The sequence below is a fragment of the Cheilinus undulatus genome, linkage group 22, assembly GCF_018320785.1.
Source record: "Cheilinus undulatus linkage group 22, ASM1832078v1, whole genome shotgun sequence".
Classification (NCBI taxonomy): domain Eukaryota; kingdom Metazoa; phylum Chordata; class Actinopteri; order Labriformes; family Labridae; genus Cheilinus; species Cheilinus undulatus.
In genome coordinates, this window is record NC_054886.1 from 32,896,650 (window position 1) to 32,921,432 (window position 24,783).

The 24,783-nt window shown below is 37.1% G+C and overlaps 2 protein-coding genes across 2 annotated transcripts in view; both read right to left on the minus strand.

The window, feature by feature from the left end:
* Positions 1–3,933, minus strand: part of LOC121504346 — a 16,177-nt gene extending 12,244 nt beyond the window's left edge. Inside the window, exon 1 of the mRNA XM_041779056.1 lies at positions 3,843–3,933. Coding sequence (XP_041634990.1) covers positions 3,843–3,933 — 91 coding nt within the window. The remainder of the gene's footprint in view (positions 1–3,842) is intronic.
* On the minus strand, positions 42–24,206 carry LOC121504833 (butyrophilin-like protein 8). The gene is made up of 8 exons (XM_041779901.1): positions 24,123–24,206; positions 14,174–14,358; positions 11,336–11,602; positions 8,965–9,306; positions 8,832–8,869; positions 8,697–8,750; positions 5,881–5,953; positions 42–4,805 (listed from the first exon to the last, which is right to left on the minus strand). The coding sequence occupies exons 3-8, from the start codon at positions 11,403–11,405 to the stop codon at positions 4,753–4,755; spliced, it is 630 nt and encodes a 209-aa protein (XP_041635835.1). The 5' UTR covers positions 11,406–11,602; positions 14,174–14,358; positions 24,123–24,206; the 3' UTR covers positions 42–4,752.
* Between the last annotated feature and the right edge of the window lie 577 nt (positions 24,207–24,783).

Sequence of the window (24,783 nt, forward strand, 5' to 3'; positions counted from 1 at the left end):
GTTAATTAAGCAAATGGCATCTACAGAGATGTTTTGATTTCCTTTGAAATGTACTTTACCTTAGGCATTAGCAGTAAATTCACTCCCTACTGCAGCCAGCCACTAGGGGGCGATTGAAATATTTTAGCTGCATATTTGTAGGGCTGTCATGATGTGCATTACGGGGTTTGTGACACTGTTCAATCATCAACCAAATCCAGAAAAAATGATTAAATCTCACATAATTTTAGGGTTCCTTTGATGGCTGTGGGGATTTTTGAAAATGACATTTTATGAATAAACATCTTCTGAGGGCCAGATGTGACCCCTGGGCCTCCAGTTGATGATCAGTGCCTTAAATGCTGTCTTAGGTATTATCTCATAGGTGTCTAATGCACCATTACATGTATGTTTGACCGTTTTTGAAGGTGCCACTGTATTTGTGATTTGAGGTACCCGTTGTAGGATATCCCTCAGCTGCGTTTTAATTGTTCCTTTTGTTGACTGTTTGAAGGTTCAAAATCTGTTTGGAAACCGTCACAGGGTCAGGCGAAGTCTGTTGACAGCACTAATCTAAAGACATCCATGTAATACTGAGGGAAATCTATGACACCATGACAGTTCTTTTGTTCGCCATGAAACAAGAAGTAAGGTTTGGATGAACAGCAAACATTAATAAACGAATAATGAAAGCAATAAAACAGTGGAGATGAAAAACACATAATACTGCAAAAATATCACAAAGTTTATGACGTCATATTAAAAAGATGTGTATTTAATATTTTTGTTTTCTTTCAAACATCCAGACAGCTTGTGATTTTAACGTCCTAAAGTTCTGGGATATAAACACAGAAAGCTCTCCCTAGAGCCCGTGTGAGTCATCGAGACTTTGAAAAGGGAAACAGTGAGAGAGAGTTTCTGATACATAGAGAAGTATAACTGGGAAGTTAAAAAGTTATGTTTTCACATTTATCCTTCTGGTCAAAACTCATTCTGAACAAGCAGTGATTTTAAAATTCACTTTTGGGTAGTACACAGTAAAAAGGAGTTCCAATAATCTAAAAAGGTGATAATAAAGGTAGGAATTATAATTTCAGCATTTTCTGTGTTAAAACAACTTTGGGGATGTTGAAATGTTTATTAAAAATTGCTGCTTTGGCTCCTTCTAAAATAATTTCAGTTTTATTTTCATGCTGTTTTGGAAAGTTCTTGCTCATCCAGACATTAACACTACCCATGAGTGAAGTGGGGTCATCAGGGGAAACACAGATGTATAACTGAGTATCGTCGGCATAGAGGTGATTTTTCACATTATGATGAGTTACGATGTCCTCAGACTGAAGCAGATTGGTCTACATCTGATACACACAATTCTATTTACAGGATTAAAATGATGATAAATAAAGACTTTAGAGAGCATCTTCATATTTAGAAATAAAGCGGATAGTTCTCACTATGAATAAAAAAGTAGACCAGGAAGAAAAAGTTTTGTTTAATGATCCATAATGCATCAAATTATCAAGGTGGTGTTTCAGAATTTGATTTGTGAGCAGCTGAGACTTTAAGGAAGTCTGGTTAGTAATAGAGCAGACAGATATGAGAGCATAGAGACTGTTAATTATCAAAAAAAGTAAATTCACATACCGAGCATAAGGCAGAGAGGTGTAATCTCCATTTTGTGTGTGATAATGTGACAGCTGTTATTTTTTTTTTGTATAAGTCAGCCACATCCTGACAGAACACAGGAAATTACATAGACTGACAAACAGATGCATGACGAAATTTACACATTTTTAGAAACATATCTGCTCAGTTTATAAGTACTAAACAGTACCTGAGGCTCCGATCAGATTTACATAAAAGCTACTCTTTAAATTTCAAACTCAGTTCAAGCAAATTCTATAATTTAACCCTTTTATATTAAACATCGTTCATGGATTTATCACATTATTTATCTTGATTGACTTTAAAGTAAACTTCAGTGACATCTACTTCAAAGTCAGGATCTAATGAGGAGAGGTTAGAAGATGTAAAAATAGGTTAAAACAGCAAGAGCAGCAAAAAAAGGTGGAAAGTGGCATGAATGGAAAAAAAAAGTGGTGGATCAATTTAAAGGAGGCAGAAAAGGGTTACAGTAATGCAGAAGTTTGCAAAATTGGTTAAAATGGTAAAGTGGGAGGAAAGGGGCAAAACAAACTTAAAGTGGCATAAATTAATTTTAAATGCCACAAAAAATAGAAGCGAAAAGAGGTGAAATATATAAATGCAAAAAAGTGGCAAAATTAAGTTACAGAGAGAGGTTAAAATAGGCGTAAATAATTACAATAATGTAAAGGGACAAAAATGGGCAAAACCAGTAAAAAAAATATGCGTTAAGTGGTAAAAATGAGTTTAAAAGTACAAAAATGCAAAAAGGGTGGAAAATGATGAAAAGCGGTTAAAGGCTGCTGTATTTAAACCTTCCACCTCTGGGTGGGGAGTGAGTTTTTGGATCCTCCTCAGGATCCCCCAGAAGGAGTTGGAAAGTGTTGTTGGGTAAAGGGACGTCTGGGTGGACTTGCTTCACCTACTGCCCCCATGACCCGGCCCAGGATAACTGGAAGAAGATGGATGGATGGACCTTTAAAGTAGGAGGTCCAGTATTGACATTCAGTCATTCAGTCTACTGTTCATCAGTGCTGTAGAGAGAGAAGGGAGCAGTCTGAGAAAAGTCTGGAGCAACAGAAGAAGAGGACTGTTCAGATACAGACTGCCATTTGTTGGTTAAATAGAACATCTACATCCATCTAGAAAAGTCCCACCTCAATCACCCTGATTCTACTGTAGTTGTCCTCTGTTAAAACATGTCCTTAATCTACTCTAAATGAGCAATATCACATTTCTACTATATTTGCAAATGTATTTTTGGATCAGCTTAACCACAGACAGAACCGTCTAATTAACAGGGACAAACTCTGGTCTCCCCTAAATACGTGATTTTGAAATTCATCATTAAAAAGCTGAAAAACATATTAAGGACAAAAAACAAACAAACAAACAAACAAAAAAAACAAAAAGAAAAAAACAAACAAACAAAAAAAAAAACAAAACAGGAGAGTTAAAGTCACATTTGGCCTGATTGATGTAATTCAGGATTAAAGATGGTCAGGTTAAACATCTAAGTTATAAAGAATCACACAAAAGAAGACTATGTTAACACTGCAGGCCTCAACGCTCAGTTCTGATGTTGTCTCAGATCTGATTCTTTTGTTTGGCTGTTCACACTGCCAGTGAATTCCAAAAGGTCAGATCAGGTCTGATTTAGAACCACATACTGTATGAAAGTGGCCTGGATCTGATATGAGGGGATCAGAATCAGTTTGACAGTTTACACTGTCAGAATAAAACAGATAACAGTCACACTGATATGTTGAGGCTAAATTCTTTAGTCTCAGAATTATGGGGAAAAACTGAAAATTTACTAGTTTAAAGATGGAGGCGTATGGGACAAAACTGAAAATTTACTAGTTTAAAAGATTAAGGTGTATGGGACAAAACTCAAAATTTACTAGTTTAAAAGATGGAGGTATATGGGACAAAACTGAAAATATACTAGTTTAAAAGATGGAGGTGTATGGGACAAAACTGAAAATATACTAGTTTAAAAGATGGAGGTGTATGGGACAAAACTGAAAATACACTAGTTTAAAAGATGGAGGTGTATGGGACAAAACTGAAAATTTACCAGATGGAAATGATAACGGAGACATTTGCATGGCAAAAAAAATCAAACAAGAACGCAAGAGTGCATTTCCTCTGTAGTTTCAGTGCAAACTCTGCCAACCTCCTCCACCCTAGCTACCTCCATTACATCACATCTGTACCAGGGTCCAGGTCCTTACAAGTCCACCCTACATCACCATCTCCATGCCAGCTCATCGGTGACTGGGTCAGGCTCCTCAGAAGTCCACTCATCTCATCCTACTCCTTCCACCACCAGTGTCTAGACTCCATGGGGGCTTGTCCCATCCTGCTGTTGGCCTCACTACCCCTTCAGGTACATAAAAAACATCACAACGGAATCTATGCACCAAAGACATTTCACATTTCCAATCTCGTAAAATCAAATATTGTTCAGTTGTATTAAGTCTGTTTGGATTGAGATACACTTAGGCAGTTGGTGTCTCCAAAGCAGGACAGTAATATAGCACAGCCAGGCACTTAGCCCAGTATTACCCAATAGAGGGGCACCCTTACGACACTTTGTCTTGTTTGTCCACAGGGAAGGCAGCCTAGAGGACACATTATCACATTTTGTCCAGGAGATGGACACCATTTGAAGGCACTTTAACATGTTTTATGTACCATGGAGAAATTAAAGAGGGTGTTTTTGATATTACACGCTGGTGAGAGGACAAAGACACGGTGTCAGAGCAGAAGATTCTTTTCGAAGTCTGGGGGTTGAGGAGTTGGGGATCGTCATTAGGAAGCCAGTGAAGATTATGAAGTATGGGTGAGATGTGTTTGTACTCCAGAGTCCTCATAAGGAGGTTTTGAGGACAGGTCAATTTCTCTGTCATGTCTTTGAGAAAATTTGAACCTTTGTGGGCTTTCTTGTCCTTGTTTATTTGCTTCTTATCGTGCTCAGATCCTGCATTTTTTGTTGTCTGGGTTGTCTTGGTTGTCTCTATTGTCTTGGCTGATTTAGTTGTCTTGGACATCTCGGTTGTTGGGGATTTCTCAGTTGTCTTGGTCATCTGGGTTGATTTGGTCATCTGGGTTGTCCAGATTGTCTTAGTTGTGGTCATTCAGGGCTTGCATCTCCCCTGGGTTGTTTTGGTTGTTTCCTGTAGGGTGATAAGAAGAAGACTTGACTAGGCATCCTTGAAATCCCCACTGCATAAACCATCAGTGGCCCATCAATCTTTGATATTGCTATTATAAAATAATGGCTTAAGTCGTTTTGGGACAAAAATGTTTTTTGTTTTTTGCCTCAGTCAGCTCTTTATGATGCTGGCCACCTCTGGTAAAATCATCAACATCCTCAGTTGAACAGATCATGTGATCCTACCCTGTTCCTATCGGTAAGATAAAAGGTTTACCTTATATAGGCTAGACTATAAATGTTTCAGTTTCTTAGTCCTTTTAGCCAGCTGTGAAGCCAGCAGTTATTGATAATTAGCAAAGAGTGGAGAGGCTCCAGAATCAGAAATTTCTGAAGGAAAAAATAAGAGTGTTGCATGGCTGAAGCTATGAAAATACAGAGAGGATTTTTATTTCCTAAGGTCAGACAAAAGTGCAGTGTTGTGCAGGTGACGTTTGCTTCATGTGTCCTGTACAGACTGTTAACCAGAGTTAACAGAGGGTGTAAGACTAGCTAAAAACAGATCTTTGATAACTCATCACAGCTGGGTGTATGACTATCGTGTCCTGCATGAACTAACACTAGGCTTCACTACTTTAAAAATATTTCCAGGCTGTCTAGTGCAGTATGGGTATTTATGGCATGGGCGGCTCGTGTACTGTGATACTGTGATGGCAGCTGTAAGGGTGCTGCACCTGGACACATTTCCCCAAGAAGGCAATTAAGTGAATCATATTGTGTCTTAAAACATTAAAAATGATAAGTAAAAAGCTTTTTGTAAAGAAATAAAATAAACAAATAAAATAAAAGGAGGAGCTGACTTTACAAGTCTGTTCTCTGGTAGGCTGTTCCAAAGTCAGAGAGCTCTAACAGCCAATGTTGGGCCTTGACAGGATGAAATTCTGAAATGTGGGCAGTATCATGCATTTCTGATGTGTTTGAAGCAATAATGCTGCTTTTTTGGGAAGTGAAGGGCAAGAAATTGATCATAAAGTTTAAAGTGTCGCTACCCTCGACTTGAAACCTGAAAAATAAAGAGAGAAGGAAGGATGACTTACTGTTTCCTCTACGTTTATAAAATACAGCGATGACGCCCAACACAGCAACACCAGCAACAACACTGAAAATTATCTGAAAGAAGAGAAACCATCCAGGATTATTTTTACTGTTTGGTCTTCAACTATAACATCCAGTCATCATGTCTACATCAATGTCTACTGCTCTGTGACAAAGCAGCGTCCTAAAATATCTTAAAACAGGACTAAAATAAATTATACTATTATTTATTTTCAACATTTTATTCAAACACACTGTGATTATCCATGCACAGAGGGAGCCACCTGTTATGTTTCTTCACTTACTATAACAGCAATAAAAGATGAGTTGAACCACGAGATACAGTTTTAACTTCCTTTACTTTTCAAGTGCTCGTTCAATCACAATGTATCACTCCGCTGAGACACATTTAAATTTTCTTTAAAGTATACTCACGCTTGCATCATTAACAAAAAACAGTGCCACTTGCTTATGCAAAATATGGCTATTACTTATATATGTGAACAGAAAATATTTATTTTCTAAATACATAACACCACCCTCACAGCCTGGTTGAGGATGAGCGTGGACACATGAATGCCCCGTACTTCACCAACAATAAGGAGTATCTGCATGTAACCACATGAGTTTGCCAGACTCCATGTCTGATCCATCTTGAAATACTCCAATCTACAACGTTTGTGCCAAACCAAACATTGTTGGGACCAGTCAGTGTTATTTAAGGAGAATGAGGCGGTAGCTATGGGCGGGGTTTGGCTGAGCACTTCTCTAGAATTTTTTGCTTATCGGATAGTTACATGCACTGTTTTCATGCACTTTTAAATGAAAATTTGAATTCAGAAAGCCTAGAGAGATCTATCTGTCTGTCTGTTGCGCCCACAGTGGAACTGCTCTGATTGACTAGAGAGGGAGCGATTCGCCAGCAGAGCGCCACGGAGCAGTTGCTCTACACAGAAATTTGAGGTGAGAGAGAAAGAAAAGGTGCTACAGTAGGCAATGGCGCAAACCAATGAATATCCAATGAAAGACAACGAAAATCACTTCTTTGTAACGTAGGGGAGAGTGGGGGGATTTGTGCCAGTGGGGAAGTAGTGCCACCCCTTGTTTCTAGAAAACCATAGAAGAAATTGGTCATGTGACCACATATTTTTGAAGAGCCGTCCATTTTACTCATCCTGCATAAAAAACAGACACATGGCATGAGAGATAAGCACATTTTAGCTCAAAAAACTGTTTTTTGCCTTTCAAAGTAAAATTTCTACGATCAAGGTTTTTTGATTGTTGTGTCTGAACAATTAAAGACAAGTTTAAAAACATTTCACACACGTTTTAGTGCTTTATTAGGCTACACAGTGAGTCTATACAGTTAGCATGATGTTAGCTCTAAGCTGCTGGATCATGCTAGTTTTTCAAAATAGTGGGGCTGGGGTGATCTGTGCCAAAGGGCCTGGGTTAAGTTGTGCCAGTGGCACACCCATAAACCCAGACCCACAGACACACCCAAACTGTGACACCCACACAACCAGACCCAAATACCCACAAATCCAGACCCACACACCCAGACACATAAATCCCATAACCAGACCCTAACCCACACACCCTCTCACCCAGACCCTCACACACCTACCCTAACAAATCCACACAATCACAAACCTAGACCTACACACCTAGAACCCAACAAAGAAGGACCAAAAACAGCTGGAGAAGTGAGGAGATGGGCCTCATCAGTGTTTGATTTACCTGCCATTTGTTTAATTTAGCTAACACTGATTTCAGTTTTGAGTTCGCACTATGTTATTAAAGAGCAGTTTATTCAGTTTTTAAGTGGCCTAAGTCACAATGAGATGTTCAGAATTGGCCTAAATCACTTTATTCATATATGTTGCATAACTGACAGACTGTATGTCAACAGGAATCTATTGCCAAAGCCTTTTTGCCTGAAATGATTCACAGATATCAATATTGTGTATTTAAGTTTTTTGTGTTTTCCCAAAAACTAGAACATACGACTAATGCCATTAGTTTAATAGGGTGACGATATCTAAATAAACCCTAAATGAGTAATGTTGTATTGAATTTGTCTTGCTTTTATACAGCATTATATTCTATGAGATTAAAATGTTCGGATTTACTTCAGTAATCTTCAGTAATCACTGCCACAATTTACCCCAGCATATTCTAACCAAAGGCACAACTTACCCTGCACCGGGCGCAAGTTGTGCCACGAGACCACTTTTTTTCTGAAGGCTATATTTCTAAAACAGTTTATTTCAGATCCAAAGTTATTGTTCCCAGGGATGCACCACATCCTGAAATATATATTTACGTACTTAAGTTGGAGGCATTACTGTCATGGCCTCACTTTAAAATCACTTTGAGTAAAAACTGGCACAACTCACCCCACTCTCCCCTATAGGTATTGTCCTCAATGTATGTAGAATTTTTAAAAAGATAATTTCAGCACACAGGTCTATTCAGAGTAACTTTCCTCAGTTCCCCGACATTCCAGCCCGGTTAAATTCTGCTGTTTTGTTTCAAAAAAGTGTTGACATTTTGTAATCACAGGTTTTCTGCTCTTTAATAATGAGAAGGTAACCAGAAATACTGAGTCAGCATGGACACACAAGGTTTCACAAGAACTGATTTTTTTCTTCTTTATAGTTTCATAACCGTGGTGAAGTTGAGCAATGAGAACACAAAGAGCGTAATGCATGTCTAAAAGTCACAAGTATGAACAAGTGAGGAAGTGAAAGGAGGCTGATGAAGGAGAGATATGATAGTGTTTTATGGACTGAGGTGAGACAAGTTTGTTACTTACCCTAGTCCTGTCTTGGTTAGGTTCAGGCGTAGGTGTCGGATCAGGTTTAGGGCCCTTTGTGGAAAAGATGAAATATGTAATAAGTCATCTGATGTGTTAAAATGGATGAAGATAGAACTAAAACTGATTACTCACCTCCAATAGATTTAGTTTGAGCCTGCCATCTACTGTATCTGTTAAAAATGATTGAAACCAAGTTTTAAACGTATCAAACTCATGCAGTGTGACATTTATGTTATGTAATGTTGAAAAGCTGAGCTTCACTCACAGAGTTTAAATTCAAACTTCTTTCCATTTTTTGGCATGTTTTCACCTAAAACAGTGCAGGTGTAGTTTCCAGCATCCTGCTCAGTCACGTTGATGAGTTTCAGTGAAACGTTTCCTTCACTGATTTGATCCTCAAAGAGGAATGCTCTGTTTGTAAAAGCTTTGTTCTGATATTCAAGATAGGACTTATCATTCTCAAACACATGCACATACTCCCCATCATGGCACCATTCTACTTTTACATCATTTATGTCCAGCGTGGTGTTGAGGTTTAAAGGCAGGATGGCCGTTTCCCCCACTGGTACTCTAACAGGAGGTCTTTTGGGATCTTGCTGTGTAGATCCTGAGTAAACAGAGACAGAATGAATACTTACTGCTGCAGCATGAATTACCACTTCACTTCTAAATGTTGTTTAATCAGCAGAGTTTACATCAAAGTGTGGTGAAACTAGACAGGATAAACAGGAAGTAGACAAAGAACAGAGATGTTTGCACATTCTCCTCATTGAAATATCAGTCAGTTACTGGTCACATTCAGAGGACAGCTTGGTCAACAGCTCCCATGTTTTTAACAGAGCGGGGCGGTAATGTCTGCCATGTCTATGGCCACTCTAGAAAAATAAATAATAAAGAGGATCTGCTCATTTTTAAGAAAAAGACTTGAAATCCTGAAGTCAAAGAATTTGTTGATTTCAAGGGGAGAAAAAAAAGGTTTTTACTTTAAAACTAATAAATGTAAGTGAACTGAAAGGTATCATTTTTGAGATTACAAGATAAAAATTCAAAATCCAACCACTGTTTTTTTTTCTGTTTTTCGTAAATTAATGACTATGACGGAGTGTTAGGGCACACCGAGAAAAAAATACAAAATTTGACATTGCGACAATAAAGCCATAATATTATGAGAAAAAAAGTTTTAATATTATGAGAAAAAAATTGTAATATTATGAGAATAAAGTTGTAATATTACAAGAACGACAGTCTGCTGCGGTGGTGCGGATCTACGACAGAGTATTGTCCTGATTATGGTCATAATTTAATGCTGATGTGCCAAAAGATGAAGTATTTCTTTATTTGTGAAAACCGATATGAAAGTAAAGCTTCACAAGGCGCTCAACATTGAAAATTTTAATGGCAGACTTTCTTTCATTGTAATATTTTATTCTCATAATATTACGACTTTTTTCTTGTAATATTACGACTTTTTTCTCGTGATAATAAGACTTAATTCTCATAATATTACAACTTTTTTCTCTAAATATTATGACTTTTTCTTGTAATATTGCGATTTTGTTTATCATAATAATACGATTTTTTTCTCGTAATATGACTTTTTTCTCGTAATATTACGACTTTTTTCTTGTAATATAACGTCTTTTTACTTGTAATATTACACCTTTTTTCTCGTAATATATTACAACTTTTCCTCAAAATATTACGACTTTTTCCTCAAAATATTAAGACTTCTTTCTCAAAATATTACGACTTTTTTCTCGTAATTTTACAACTTTTTCCTCAAAATTTTAATTTTTTTCTCGTAATATTCTGACTTTTTTCTCATAATATTATGCCTTTTTTCCTCATAATATTATGACTTTTTCTGGTAATATTAAGACTTTTTTCTCATAATTGTACAACTTTTTCCTCAAAATATTAAGACCTTTTTTCTAGTAATATAATGACTTTTTCCTCAAAACATTACGGCTGTTGTCTCGTAAGATTGCAACTTTTTTCTCAAAATAATAAGACTTTTTTCTCGTAATATTACGCCTTTTTTCTCGTAATATTACGGCTTTTTCTGGTAATATTACGACTTTTTTCTCGTTTTATTACGACTTTTTTCATGTAGTATTACTACTTTTTTCTTGTAATATTCTGACTTTTTTCTTGTAATTGTACAACTTTTTCCTCAAAGTATTACAACTTTTTTCTCGTAATATTACAACTTTTTCCTTGTAATATAATGACTTTGTTCTCGTAGTATTACTTTTTTCTCATAATATTACAACTTTTTTCTCATAATACAACATGTTTTTGTCATCCTTTAATTTTTTTTTCTCTTCATGTGGCCCCAAAACTCTGTCGTAAATGACTTCATATACTCTGTAAGTTTACAACTTTATGATCTCACAATTTAGATCTTTCCCCCAAACAATTTTGATTTTTTTTCTTTCAAAAAATCAATGGCTCCTCTTGTTTTTAAAAGATATTTTAGTGGCCTTGAAAGGTCACCATACATTATGTTTATGGTCATGAATAAAACAATGTTGTATATATATCACTAAGCCAGTCATGTCTTGCAGCAAAAAGGTGTCAGCATCCAAACATTCAAACTAAAGCAGCTTTCAGTGTTCACTGATTAGATCACTCACCTTCATGCAGGGGAAGAACAGCAGCCACAGCCAGAAGAGGCAGAAGAAAAGTCCTGAGTGTAGACTTCATCTCAGAGGATTAATGTTCCTAACAGGCTACCTCACTCAGCTTATATGGGGGCTCCACTGTTTGAGGGACACTCTCTGAAGTTTACTTTCGGTTTGTTCCCAGAATAAGTGCGTGGGCCTTTCTCTAACTCCGCCCTCCTCATTCACCATGTGCGGGAGTGTGTCAGAAGACTTTGTCGCTTCCTCAGACTGTTCTCACTGCCACAGAAACAAGCTGTTAGCTCACATAACCCCATGTAAAACCGTCTCTACATGAATGATGTAATGATGACTCATCAATACTCATGATCTTATCAAAATTAAAGTGTGTAAAACTGTTTCTGTGTCCAAGAGTTTAAATTAGATCCTGGTTTTGATTTTATTAATCTAGTTTCATCACACACAGAAATAATTCTTTATTTTTTTATTATTTAGTCTTGATTGTTGATATGGAAAAGGATAAGGATCCTGATAGAGTTTTCTTTAAGATGAAATTATTGTTACCCACATGAAATTTCAAGACTTAAGTGAGAATTCTGAATATCTATTTATACTTTATTTTATCAGGGAACCCCACTGAGAAAAAGGTCTCTTTTCCAGTGGTGCCCTGCAACAATACAATATAGGATTAGAAAAACACGTTAACTATGGTTGAAATAGCTACAAAAACTTTAATAAACACATAAACATAATTTTAAACCCATGCTCTGGTTAATAAATCACAATTTAAAACAGCTGCAATCACGTTCCTTAGATAGATAGATATAAGACATCAGGGCTGGGCAATTAATTGCAATTTAGATTAAATCACAAAATAACCTGCTGTGATTTTCAAATCATAGAGGTTGCAATATCTCTTTGACTTTAAATTAGTCAAAATACCACTTTGATAATTTTTTTTTTGCAGCAGCAGCAGCAGAGATTTTATGCACATTATGCAAACATTCAAGTGTCATCTTAGAAAATGGATTAAAAAATCCTCCTTTTTGTGTTGGTTTATGTTTTTCAAAATCTAAATGAGTGACATAAAAATGATAATGTCCTTAAACAAAGCAAACAACATCACATTTGCAATATGAGCAAAAATAGTTTGCTAATTTTATCCAAAACTGGTAGCCAGCTACATCTCCTCCACCCCAGCCTCCTCCTTTATAGCATAAAGCTCCACCTCCTCCACCCCAGCCTCCTCCTTTATAGCATAAAGCTTCACCTCCTCCACCCCAGCCTCCTCCTTTATAGCATAAAACTCCGTCTCCTCACCCCAGCCTCCTCCTTTATAGCATAAAGCTCCACCTCCTCCACCCCAGCCTCCTCCTTTATAAAGTAAAGCTTCACCTCCTCCACCCTAGCCTCCTCCTTTATAGAGTAAAGCTCCACCTCCTCCACCCCAGCCTCCTCCTTTATAGCATAAAGCTTCACCTCCTCCACCCCAGCCTCCTCCTTTATAGCATAAAGCTTCACCTCCTCCACCCCAGCCTCTTCCTTTATAGACTAAAGCGTGTTGCATCCCCATATTCAGATTCATACTACTATGGATCTTTTACTTCAGAAATAATTTCATTTTAATAATTTTCATTTGCACATGGTCTTATTTATGGAATTATTTATTGCTTGAATTTATCGAAAAATACATAAAATAACCCAAGAACAATTGCATATTAAATCACAGTCTTGATTAAATCAGAATATTGAGATTAAAATCAGAATACTGACATAAAATCAAGATTCTGAGATTAAAGTAAAAAAACATGAGATTAAAGTTAGAATTTGAGATTAGAGGCAGGATACTGAAATTAAAGAAAGAATATGTAGATGAAAGTCAGAATTCTGACATTGAAATCAGAATTCTGAGATTAAATCGGGATTCGGAGGGTAAAAGTAGTTGGACTTGAGTGTTGGGATTTTGGTAAATCTGGTCATTCTCAAAAAACATTTTTTCATTTTTACTTTTCTTAATTAATTTCAGTATGTATAATTTCACAGCACCATCATAAAAGCTAAGATAAACCAAAAAGGAGAAAAAAAAATCAGTATCAGAGGTCTTTTAATTTTAACATTTTTTACATGTGTGCTTTTTATAATATACAGTGCTTAACAAATGCATCAGACCACCCTTACCCTAACCAAAGTAAGGTTTATGCCACAGCTGCCCTAAATTAACAGCATTGGTAATTACCAAAATCATTTTTGATGTTTCTGCAATGGTTAATACACCAATATGTAGAAGCTCTTTAACCCAAATGATATTTTTAATGCTAAAATATAATTATTTTTGTTATCCATGAATTTTCAAGTTCACTGATTTACAAAAAAAAAAAAAAAAATAACATAAAAAAAGTAAAGCACATGAATATTTCTTGATTAATATGTCAGATTACAGTTATGTACTTGCATCCCTGAACAGAAAAATGAGTTTTAGACGGTGAATCTTATACTTGATTCATTTCTGACTTCTCAGAGAAGCCCAGTGAGTCGGCTCAAATTTGGCTGAATTCAGTTTGAAATTCCTCATTCCTGTTCAAAATGGTAAAACGTGGAGAGCTGACTGAAAATGAAAGAGTCCGTATTAAAGCACTTCATGATGCTGGATGGTCTCTGAGACAAATATGACAGGTGGTCTAATACATTTGTTTACGCGCTGTATATATAATATACATATATATATATATACTTCTCTTCGAAATTAAGCTAGAGATTCTTATTAAAAGCATCAATGTGATCAATAATGCTAAATCAAACATATCACTATTGTAACACTAAACCTTAAAAAAGAATTAAAACTATTCCTACAGCTAATTGTTTAGACAGCAGGACTCCAGATGTAAACATGTGGGAAATTCCTTTTTAAAAACTCAACAAAGGAATTCCCCATTCCTCAGACCGCCACTGAGTTCTCCTCATCTTCAGGACGTAAGGATACTCCTGTCCAGCGTTTTAGTCATCTCGGCCTCCTTGGGAGTTCATCTGTTCTTGTCCTGTGAGGATATTAGGAGGGGAGTTTACAAAGCAGGTCAAAAATCCCCTACTAACTTAGAATCGAGAGTACATGAACCTCTGATAAGCTCATGTAGCTTTGTCTTTGCCAGCCATGATCCTTTTTTAGCAGAGTTTGTCCTACTTAGAAAATCACATCTTTCCATTTTTTGTCTTTGTCCACACTGAGACCATCAGGAGTCATGTGGACTCAAAATAATCAAGAACAGAGGTTGTTTAGTAACTGTGCTGATAGAATAACCCTCTGTGAAAGGTCCTAGAGATGATTTAACCAGGGCTGTTGATGTTGTGTGGTTAATAATGATGCATTTAAGGTCTGGAAACAATGTAAAAAGCAGCAGATCCTGAATGAATGAACTGCAGCGTTCTAACAGCACCAAGATATTGAGATTAGTGCACATGTAGCATCCACTGGTCACCGTTTTTACACCACAAACAAATTTGCACTAATCATACGCTGGTGATGAAGGCTTGACAGTAATTAATGTGCTCACCAGTCACAGTGGCTAGTGGTGTTGCAAAGTTACTAGCCACTCAGCATTTCCACTAGTCAGTTTTGTTGTTGAGAGGCTGTTACATGTCAAATTGATACGACTGGTAGATGAAACATGATCAGTAAGCTCTCCTCTAAATACGGCAAGTCTCCCCAGGCTGATGAAACAGCTCATTACAGTCAAGTGTCATACTTCCCCGTTAGAAATAGTCATTTAAGAGTCAGTGATCCTTGGACTTTTCTCTTTAAGGGTTTGATGTTTATGTGTCAGTGCATGAGTTTGAATGTGCGATGTAAAGGCACATGACACACAAAGACACTGTGGCATTTTTTGCATGTATTTTGATAGAAGTCTGACCTTTGCATGTACAGAGCGGCCTCATTGCAACAGGCATCTAAATTATCAACACTGAAGCTGACAGTCAAGCATGGTTGGAGTGAAACTCAGCGTTCCCAGCCCCCATGTTCAGACTTGTAGGAGAAAATCATTGTTTATCAAAAGAGCTGCTTGTAATGCGCACAACCCTGATGAACTTTCAGCTCAGGAATGCAGCTGATCACTGTTTGGCAAACGTGTGTGTGATATTAGCTTGAAATCAGTATGAGAAGTGGATCAGTGTCAGAAAAAAGTCAGAGGCAAGGAGGTACACGACACTCACAAAATATGAGGTCATGGGAAATTTATGTACTGAATCTCAGCTGCCTTCAGACCCAAGAGAGGAAGATTTCAGCCACAGAATCTGTGCCAGAAATCTAAAAATACATCTCTCCATTTCCTGAATGTGTTTTTCTTTTCCAGCTTTGCTTTAGCTGCCTCGGCATTTACCAAAGATGTTATATTGGTGACAAGGGCAGCACTGCATCTCCCACTCCTGCTCACAATGAATGGATATGATCAGAGGAGGAAGTCAGGCTCTTGGCATTGTAACATCTTTGCAATTACCACAGAAAAGTGAAATTATTGTAAACACCTCTGAAAAATGTGTAGGAGACAGCCCTGGACTTAGAGTCCCACTCCTTTAACTATCTTGTTTCACTTTAATAAACTCAGCAGACAAAGCAAAACTTATCCACATGCTGTGATATCAACATTTAACATTCTAACCTTTTCTTTTAGCGTTAAATGTTTTTGATCCATAGCAAGTTCAGTTTTTCCATTGTTAGGCTAACGCCATGGCCTACCAGAGATTTCTCTCAAGATGAAAGTAGATTTTTAACCCTAACAAGTAAAAGACTGTTACTTTAAGACAGTTTAAGGCCGATAATGTGGCGTCATAATTAAGTTCACCGCAATGAAAAAGTGGTTAATAGTGGCAAGAATGGGTCAACAGGGGCAAATATCAGCGTAAAGTGGCATGAATGAGTTTAAAGGTGGAAAGAACTGGCAGAAAAGTGGCCTGCTACAAATCTACTGATGGCTCCTGGTGTTTATATCCCTTCCAGATTATTTTTAATCCAGTGTTTATTCAGAGCTTTGTCACTATAAATCCACATGACTAGATTAACGATCATGTGTTTATTTATTACGTTTTCACAGTGGAAAACTTTGACACTGGCAGTAAAAGAAAATCAATAATAAACTAAATCATAGTCACGTAATTTAAAATTAGGCAACCTAACAATTAAAAATCTAAACTGCAAATTAATTAATTTATGCAGTTAATTGATTAATTGCATAGATTGCAGAACTGACCAGTTTGCATGTAAAATTCAGTCATGTTGAATTTCAAAACAATGTTTAAGTCCATACTGACAATGTTTATTTTTATTAGCCAATGAAATGAAGTCAAGGACGTGTATTTTATGAACTCTTAGACTGAATATGTAAATGAGTGCTGCTCTGCTACACCAGTTTAATCTGAAACCTTCACGTAGAGCTAGGACAGAGAGCTTGAATACACTGTTTAACAGTGTTACACAAACATATCTGCAGGAGCGCATGTACAAAATGACTCAGCACACTTCTCAGGAGTTCATGTTCAGTCACTTTCTGAGTTTAGCGGCCCCGTTAAGATGAAGTAAGCTAACAGATCAAGTTACTGCTCTTTATCGTTGCTTTCCTGTGCAGTTTTTACTGTCTTAAACTAACAGTCCTTTACTTGCTAGGGTTAAAAATCTACTTTCATCTTGAGAGAAATCTCTGGTAGGCGATGGTGTTAGCTCAACCATGGAAAAACTGAACTTGCTATGAATCAAAAACCTTTAATGCTAAGAGAAAAGGTTAGAATGTTAAATGTTGATATCACAGCATGTGGATGAGTTTTGCTTTGCCTGCTGAGTTTATTAAAGTGAATCGAGACAGTTAAAGGAGAAATGATATCGTTATTTTCCTCACCTTCAGAGCAACGGGACTCTCCAAGACTGTCTCTAAGGTCAGGACCCATACATTTTTTCTGAGGCATTCACAATAACGTCACTTTAATGTGGTGATTGCAAAGATCTCTCAATGCCAAGAGCCTGACGTCCTCCTTTGATCGTATCCTTTCATTGTGAGCATGAGTGGGTGACCTTTGGTTAATGCTGAGGAAGCTAAACCAAAGCTAAAGGATAACACATTCAGGGAATGGAGGAAGAAAAACCCATTAAGGAAATGGAGGAAGGAAAACACATTCAAGCACAGTTTCTACTGTGGCTGAAATCTTCCTCTGTTGGGTCTGAAGGCTGCTGACGTTCAGTACATAAATTTCCCATGACCTCATGTCTTGTGAGTGTCGTGTTCCTGTCTATCTGACTGTTTTTCAACCATGCTTGACTGTCAGCTTCAGTGTTGATGATTTAGATGTCTGTTGCTATGAGGCCGGTCTGCACATGCAAAAGTCAGACTTCTATCAAAACACCTGCGAAAAATGACTCAGTGTCTTTGTGTGTCATGTGCCGCACATTCAAACTTATGCACTGACACATAAACTTCAAATCCTTAAAGAGAAAAGTCCAAGAATCACTGACTCTTAAAATGACAACAGGAAAGTATGACCCATGACTGACACATCACACATAAATGTAGCACTACTGTGCTACATTAATTACTGTCAAGCCCTCATCACCTGTATATGACTAGTGCAAACTCTTAGTGCAAAAATAATATAACAAAAATAGTAATAACTTTATTTGTATAGCACATTTAAAACAAAGGTTTGCAACAAGCAGAAACACAAATAAAACAAAGACAAGCAAAGAACATAATCAGCAGGTGAATCCATGAAAAATAAAGCCAGCAATGTAACTCCAATGTCATAGTCATCTAGTAGACCTGTTATCTAGGGCGACCAAACGTCCAGTTTTCCCCAGACATGTCTGGTTTTCAGTTTCCTTTCTTGGCCGCCCTGGCGTTTTTTTTTCTAAAGTAATGAAAATGTCCTGGTTTTCATTGGGCCACTAAATTGACTGGCATAATAAAACATGTCGAGCAGAGATTAATATTTAATCCATGTATTATGATTGTTGGGTGTGAGAAGAACAGAGAAATGCGGTAATGCAGTAAGATCATTCATGAACGTATGCTGTCTGGTATCCAAACTGAAGCCCTGATTTTAACATGTTTCTTCAGTCTCTTCCTGTCTACGCTCTCCCACAGTGGTATTTTATGATAATCATTGTGGTGCACGTCGTCGGTCATCAGCGAGCCACACACACACCAATCACATGTTAAGATAACGTAATATCTTCAATGCCCTGCTGATTATAAAACAGTCAAAACAGCAGAAACAGGAAACCAAAGCTACAGAATGAGACAGGGTGGAACGATGTTTGCAGGTGTGAGACATTAGTCATTTGGAGGTCCAGGGCAAAGACCAATATGAAACCCCTTCTCCTTTAACTAAAACTATTAATAATGAGTGGAGAAAAAATAGAAACATCTCTTTATGTTAATAAAGCCACAGATCTACAGTAAATGTCCCAGTGTGAGCTATAAATACCCAAATAACCAACCTTTTTTCATCAGCTCTTTCAAAAACATCTCAGAGCTCAAATGAATTTTTTAACATGTCATTAGACCAGGTTGAACTTACATAAATAAAAAAGAATATATGTTCATTATTAGTAACATCCTTTCCTCCAACACTATAGACATTTTTATGTGGCCTATTGTATCCCACTTCATCACAGAATAATCCAACAATTCGTTTCATTTTATTTCCACTATGGATCAGCTGATCTGTGGATCTTCTTACATCCCTGGTTTTGGAATGTGACTCTCTCTAAAGTATTTTAAGACGACATGGACAATATGGCTCTTTGGTAGAATAAGGTTGAGTTCCCCTTGGTCTAGACTGTCTTCAGACAGACAAATATCAGTGGCAGGCAGAAGTAAACTACTCTGATGTGGAAAACATGAGCAGCCTGAAAGAAGAAAGAAAGGAGTTATAAACTATATATTTCTAGATTTCTATACCACATTTATATTTTACTAAATGCATTGATGGGTATGTTTTTCAACATCTTTTCCATGAACTCACTCCATGTATTAAATACCAACTCATAAACTCACTCCGGCTGCTATTAGAAAAAAGAAAGACCTGCTAAACTCTGGAAACGACAGTAGAGAAGAGAGTGAGCCAGATTATATGTCCTGATAAATGCTCTACAAATAATAATGAATTAATTATTTCAAGGTGTAGAGAAAAGATTTGTGTCTTTGGTTATTGATAGTATTTGTTAATATAACAGTTTTCTATCCATTCAGAGCAGGCATACTTTAAATGTATTGAAATTATAAGGCATCTTTGAGGAAACTTAGAGTAACATTTAACTTTGTCATTGCCGGGCTGAGTGTCCTGGTTTTCAGTAATCAATATATGGTCACCCTACCGTTATAGAGCCTGACACATGTCACCTTAGAAATACATTATAAAACCTTGAAATATGAAATTAAAGACCAAGAATAAAAAAAATAAAACTAAAGGCCCAGAATAACCTAGACCATGGGTTTTCAAAGTGTGTGAGAGTGAGCCTCCCCTAAGAAGAAATTATTCATTTGGTGGACCCCCACCCACTAAAAGGATTCACACTTAAAAAAAAAAATTCAAACACTTATGTCTGATCTTTAAACATATTTAACATTTATATATTTTGGATATTTTGGTTTGCAAATGTCCTTAAACATCCGCCTTTCCCTCTTACGCAGTTAAAAAGCCATTAAATACCCTTTTTCATGTTTTTTTTTGGCCATTTTACAACTTCTCTTTGCCTCTTTTTCCCAATTTTTGCACTTTTATCCCATTTTTGCCCTTTTTTTTAACCATTTTTCGCAACTTTTCAACCATTTCAGCTACCTTTTGCCACTAAATACCACTTGTTTCATCTTTCTTTGCCTGTTTTTGCCACTTTATCCAGTTTTTGCCCCCTTTTCACCTTTTTTCCACCACTTTTCACCCATTTAAGCTGTCTTTGCCATTAAATAACAGGTTTTCCCACTTTTTTCCCATTATGACACTTTTTTTGCAACTTTTTCCCAATTTTTGCCACTTTTATCCCATTTTTGCCCCTTTTTAAAATTTTTCGCCCAAGTTTCACCCATTTAAGCTACCTTTTGTCATTAAATACAACTTTTTCTTAGTTTTTACTGATTTTAGCCACTTTCATCCCATTTTGGCCTTTTCCACCCAGTTTTTGTCACTTTTCAAACCTTTCAGCTACCTTTTGCCACTAAATACCACTTGTTTCCTGTTTTTTGGACCATTTTTGCCGCTCTTGACTGCTTTTTTCCTATTTTTGTCACTTTTCACTCCATTTTTTGTCACCTCTCACTGATTTTTGCTGCTTTCTGACCATTTTTCCACTTGTACTCTCCATTTTCAACCATTTTTTGCTGCTTTTTGACCTTTTTCCATCTTTAACTCATTATTATTGCTACTTCAAGCTGTTTTTGCCACTTTCCACCTCTCAGATTGTGGCTTTTGCAAAGGTATTTTCAACAATTTGGCTCTTTGGTTGAGTAACACTGCTCTATAACATAGTCCCATAGTAACTATAAGTCTATCCATTTTGCTCTATGCACAGCAGAGGTTAGCAAAGCAAATCCCCTTTTTTCTGGTCAATGGTTCCGCGCCTCTCCTGAAGCTCTGTGGCGCCCTCCAGGGGAGGCCTGCCCCACAATTTGAAAACCACTGACCTAGACAAATCCAGGCAAACACAGGAACCCAGAGACAGAAAAAGAGACCCAAGGATCAGAGATGTAAGACTGTTAAAAAAATAGGAACAGGGCCGGTTCTAGGCATGCATACATGAGGGGGCAGGCAGAAATGTGAAGGGGGCAGCATGCGTACACATCATGCTCCAGCATATTTTTTGTTGTTGTTGTCTGTGAGGTGCCAGCAGCATCACTGCTACTGGTTCAGGCAGGAGCAGCACTATCTTTTTTTAAAGCTCTGAAAAATGGATGCATCGTGCAGAACTAATAAATTTGTTGACATACAGTGCTTAACAAATTTATTAGACCACACCCAAAGTAAGGTTTCTGCCACAGCTGCCCTAAATTAACAGCATTGGTAATTACAAACATCATTTTTGATGTTTCTGCAATGGTTAATACACCAATATGTAGAAGCTCTTTAACCCAAATGATATTTTTAATGCTAAAATATAATTATTATTGTTATCCATGAATTTTCAACTTTACTGACTTACAAAGAACCTAAAAAAATAGTAAATCACATTAGTATTTCTTGGTTTATATGTCAAATTATAGTTATTTAGATGCATTCCTGAAAAGAAAAATGATTTTTTTAGTGGTTGAATGTTATGCTTGATTCATTTCTGACGTCTCAGAGAAGCCCAGTGAGCCGGCTAAAATTTGGGTAAATTCATTTTGAAATTCCTCATTCCTGTTGAAAATGGTAAAACTTTTTTAGTTTTAGTTTTTAGTTTTAAATAAGTTTTTGAAAGATTTCTAAAACATTTATGTTTTCTCATTTTTATGACAGGTGGTCTAATAAATTTGTTAAGCGATGTAAAAGGCAGAGGCAGGGGATGGGGGCAGCCAGTCAGCATCCACGACGACTCACTGAAATTACATGAATGTAATGGGTTATTGCAGGCCTGTACACCATCAGATATTTCTGCTTATATGGTGTGTGTGTGTGTGTGTGTGTGTGTCTTGGGGGTAACTGTGGTTTTGATTAATCCACTTGTTCAGAAGGCTTTATTTCTCCTCATCATTAAGCTTTTTATTTTTGTACCTGGCAGGATCCAATCCGTTTAAATTCATTCAAATACTAATTTGTGAGAACTGAACTACATACAGCACAAGAGTAAAAGCAAAATTTAGGTTATACAATGATACTACTACTCTTATAGTTGTTATGTTGTTCAATTTAGGCTATGTAACAGGGGTCATCAAGAACATTTGCACAAGGGCCAGATTTAGTCCTGACAGAAACTCTGGGGGCCGGACTTTCAAATAAAGAAAAATTGAATCAATATTTTGGGTTTGATTGAAATATTGTTGTAGTAGTATTTGTATTTTCTTTCAAAATGCAGGACATTTTTAGGAATTAGCAGTGAGATCTATCACTATTATCTAGGTATAATGCAGCAGGCCACAAGGAGCCTGACAACAGAACGGGCCCCTGAAAATCCATGAGAATGGGCCCTCTACAGCTGTGATTTAGTACTAGTATGAACTCAGTTTTGACACTTTTAACCCCTTTGTGCCTCTTTAACAAATTTTCTTGCATGTTTTATCCCCTTTGTGCCAATTTTATCAGTTTTTGCCACTTTGAACCCCTTTTTGTTACATTTTTTTTCAACTATTTTTGCAACTTTAAAAACAATTTTTGCAAGCCACTGCTTGCCTCTATAACACTTTTTTTTGCCATTCTTTAACCCATTTAAACCACTTTTCCTGCATGTTTTATCCCCATTTTCACACTTTTCTTCTATTTTTTTGCCACTTTTAAACACTTTTCATTACTTTTTTGCACTATTTTTGTCATTTGCAACCAATTTTTGATGCTCTTTGCCCCTTTTTTTCTCTTTTACCACTTTTTGCCACGTTTTAACCTCTTTTCACCACTTTTTTCCGGTCAATTTTTGTCCCTTTTTGCCCGTTTCACCACTTATCACCTATTTTGCTACTCTCTAACCCCCTTTCATCATTTTATCTGGTCGTTTTTGCAACACATCTGCCAACAGATCAAATGTTGAGTCATTCTAAATTTATTTCAGTATTGTTTGTGGGATTTATTTAACAGCTGCAGATGTTAAAAGCCAAGGGATACTCTTAAAACCACAACATCTTCTTTTCCTCCTTTTCTGAGTTTAATGAACTTCTAGGGGCTGGACAGGAACTGTGGGCTGCTCTTGACTTCTCACTCATCACTTTTCTCATCCTCTTCCTGTCCCGTTTTTTCCTAAAGAGGAGCAATGTTTGGGTAAATTGCTTCATCTCTGTAAACATAATAATCACCCGATGGCGCAGTCAGCGCGGAGTAACATAAACACTGTCCACAGCGGTATTATACCGACAACGGTAACATTCATTTCATTCAAGTGAGACCAACATCAGTTACTTGACGTCAATATAATTTAACGTTAACGTTACGTTGACAGCACATTTTGGTCGGATCAGATGATGTTTATCTGGGGTGGGAATAACGTTAAATGTAAAGTGAACTTCTACTGTGTTAGCTTGGCTGGACTCTGTCGTAGCGGTCTGTACTTCAGAAATCAGTACAAATCTGGCGGATTTTTGAGGCAGCCCACCCACAAACCACTGTGATGGCCAAAGATCGTATAGTAACAAGAGGATGATCTACCGCACGGTGATGTGGAGGCGCAAGTGATGTCCGACGCAAAGTATATTTGCAGTCAGTTATATCATACGGAAGAGAATTAGGGCCACTGAAAAAAAAAAATTTTAGAAAATTTTTTTTTTTCAATTGTGAGAAAAAAAGTCAGAATTCTGAGGTTAAAGTCAGAATTCTGAGATTAAAGTCAGAATTGTGAGATTTAAGTCAGAATTCTGAGATTAAAGCCAGAATTGTGAGATTTAAGTCAGAATTCTGACTTTAATCTCAGAATTCTGAGAAAAAACATTTGAGACTTTTTTTTCATTTGAAGAATAAAGTCAGAATTCTGACTTTAATCTCAGAATTTTGACTTTAATCTCAGAATTCTGACTTTAATCTCAGAAATCTGACTTTTTTCTCACAATTGAAAAAAAAAAATTGTCTCAATTTTTTTTTCAGTGGCCCTAATACTCTTCCGTAAATACCACCTTTCTTTCACTCGAAAAAAATACAGAGGACATACCTCGGTGTCCTCAGTGGTAGTTATGGCCATGAGTAGATCCCATACAGCCGCCCGGCACACAGCACGGAGTGAAACGGAGGGGAGAGAGGGATGAGGAAGCTTGTGCCTTTTTCGGCGGATTTGATTTGAGGGGGCAAGGCATTTGTTTGAGGGGGCGTTGCCCACTCTTGCCCCTGCGTATAGCCGGCCCCGCATAGGAAGAGACAGAACAATTTTCAAAAGTCGCCTGCCCCCTCGAGAGCTGAAACAGACGCTAAAGTGCCCTCTTTGACATATGACTTTTATGTTGGGCCCTTTTTTGATCTATATTGAGCCAGAACTATATCTCACAGAACCAGTTTGGATTATCTGGTGCTAATATGGTGTTAAAATGCACTGGAATACAGGAAATGGCATCTACTTAGTTGAAAATGTTCTGGGGAAAGACCCCCAGACCCCCTAGGGATTTATTTATTTATTTCTGTGTGTTCTTCACAGTCCAACATTGAATCTACACAGTTGTTGTGGATGCTGATCCTAACTACAAACTGTCTTGAGTAGTCTGTCTAGTTAGTCTGTTTTAAGGCTATAATGTGCCATTTGTAGAACATATAAACATGTCTGAAGGGCCCTTGAAAACGCATCAAACTTAGAGCCCTCTTCAGTGGCGAGAATGCGCTGT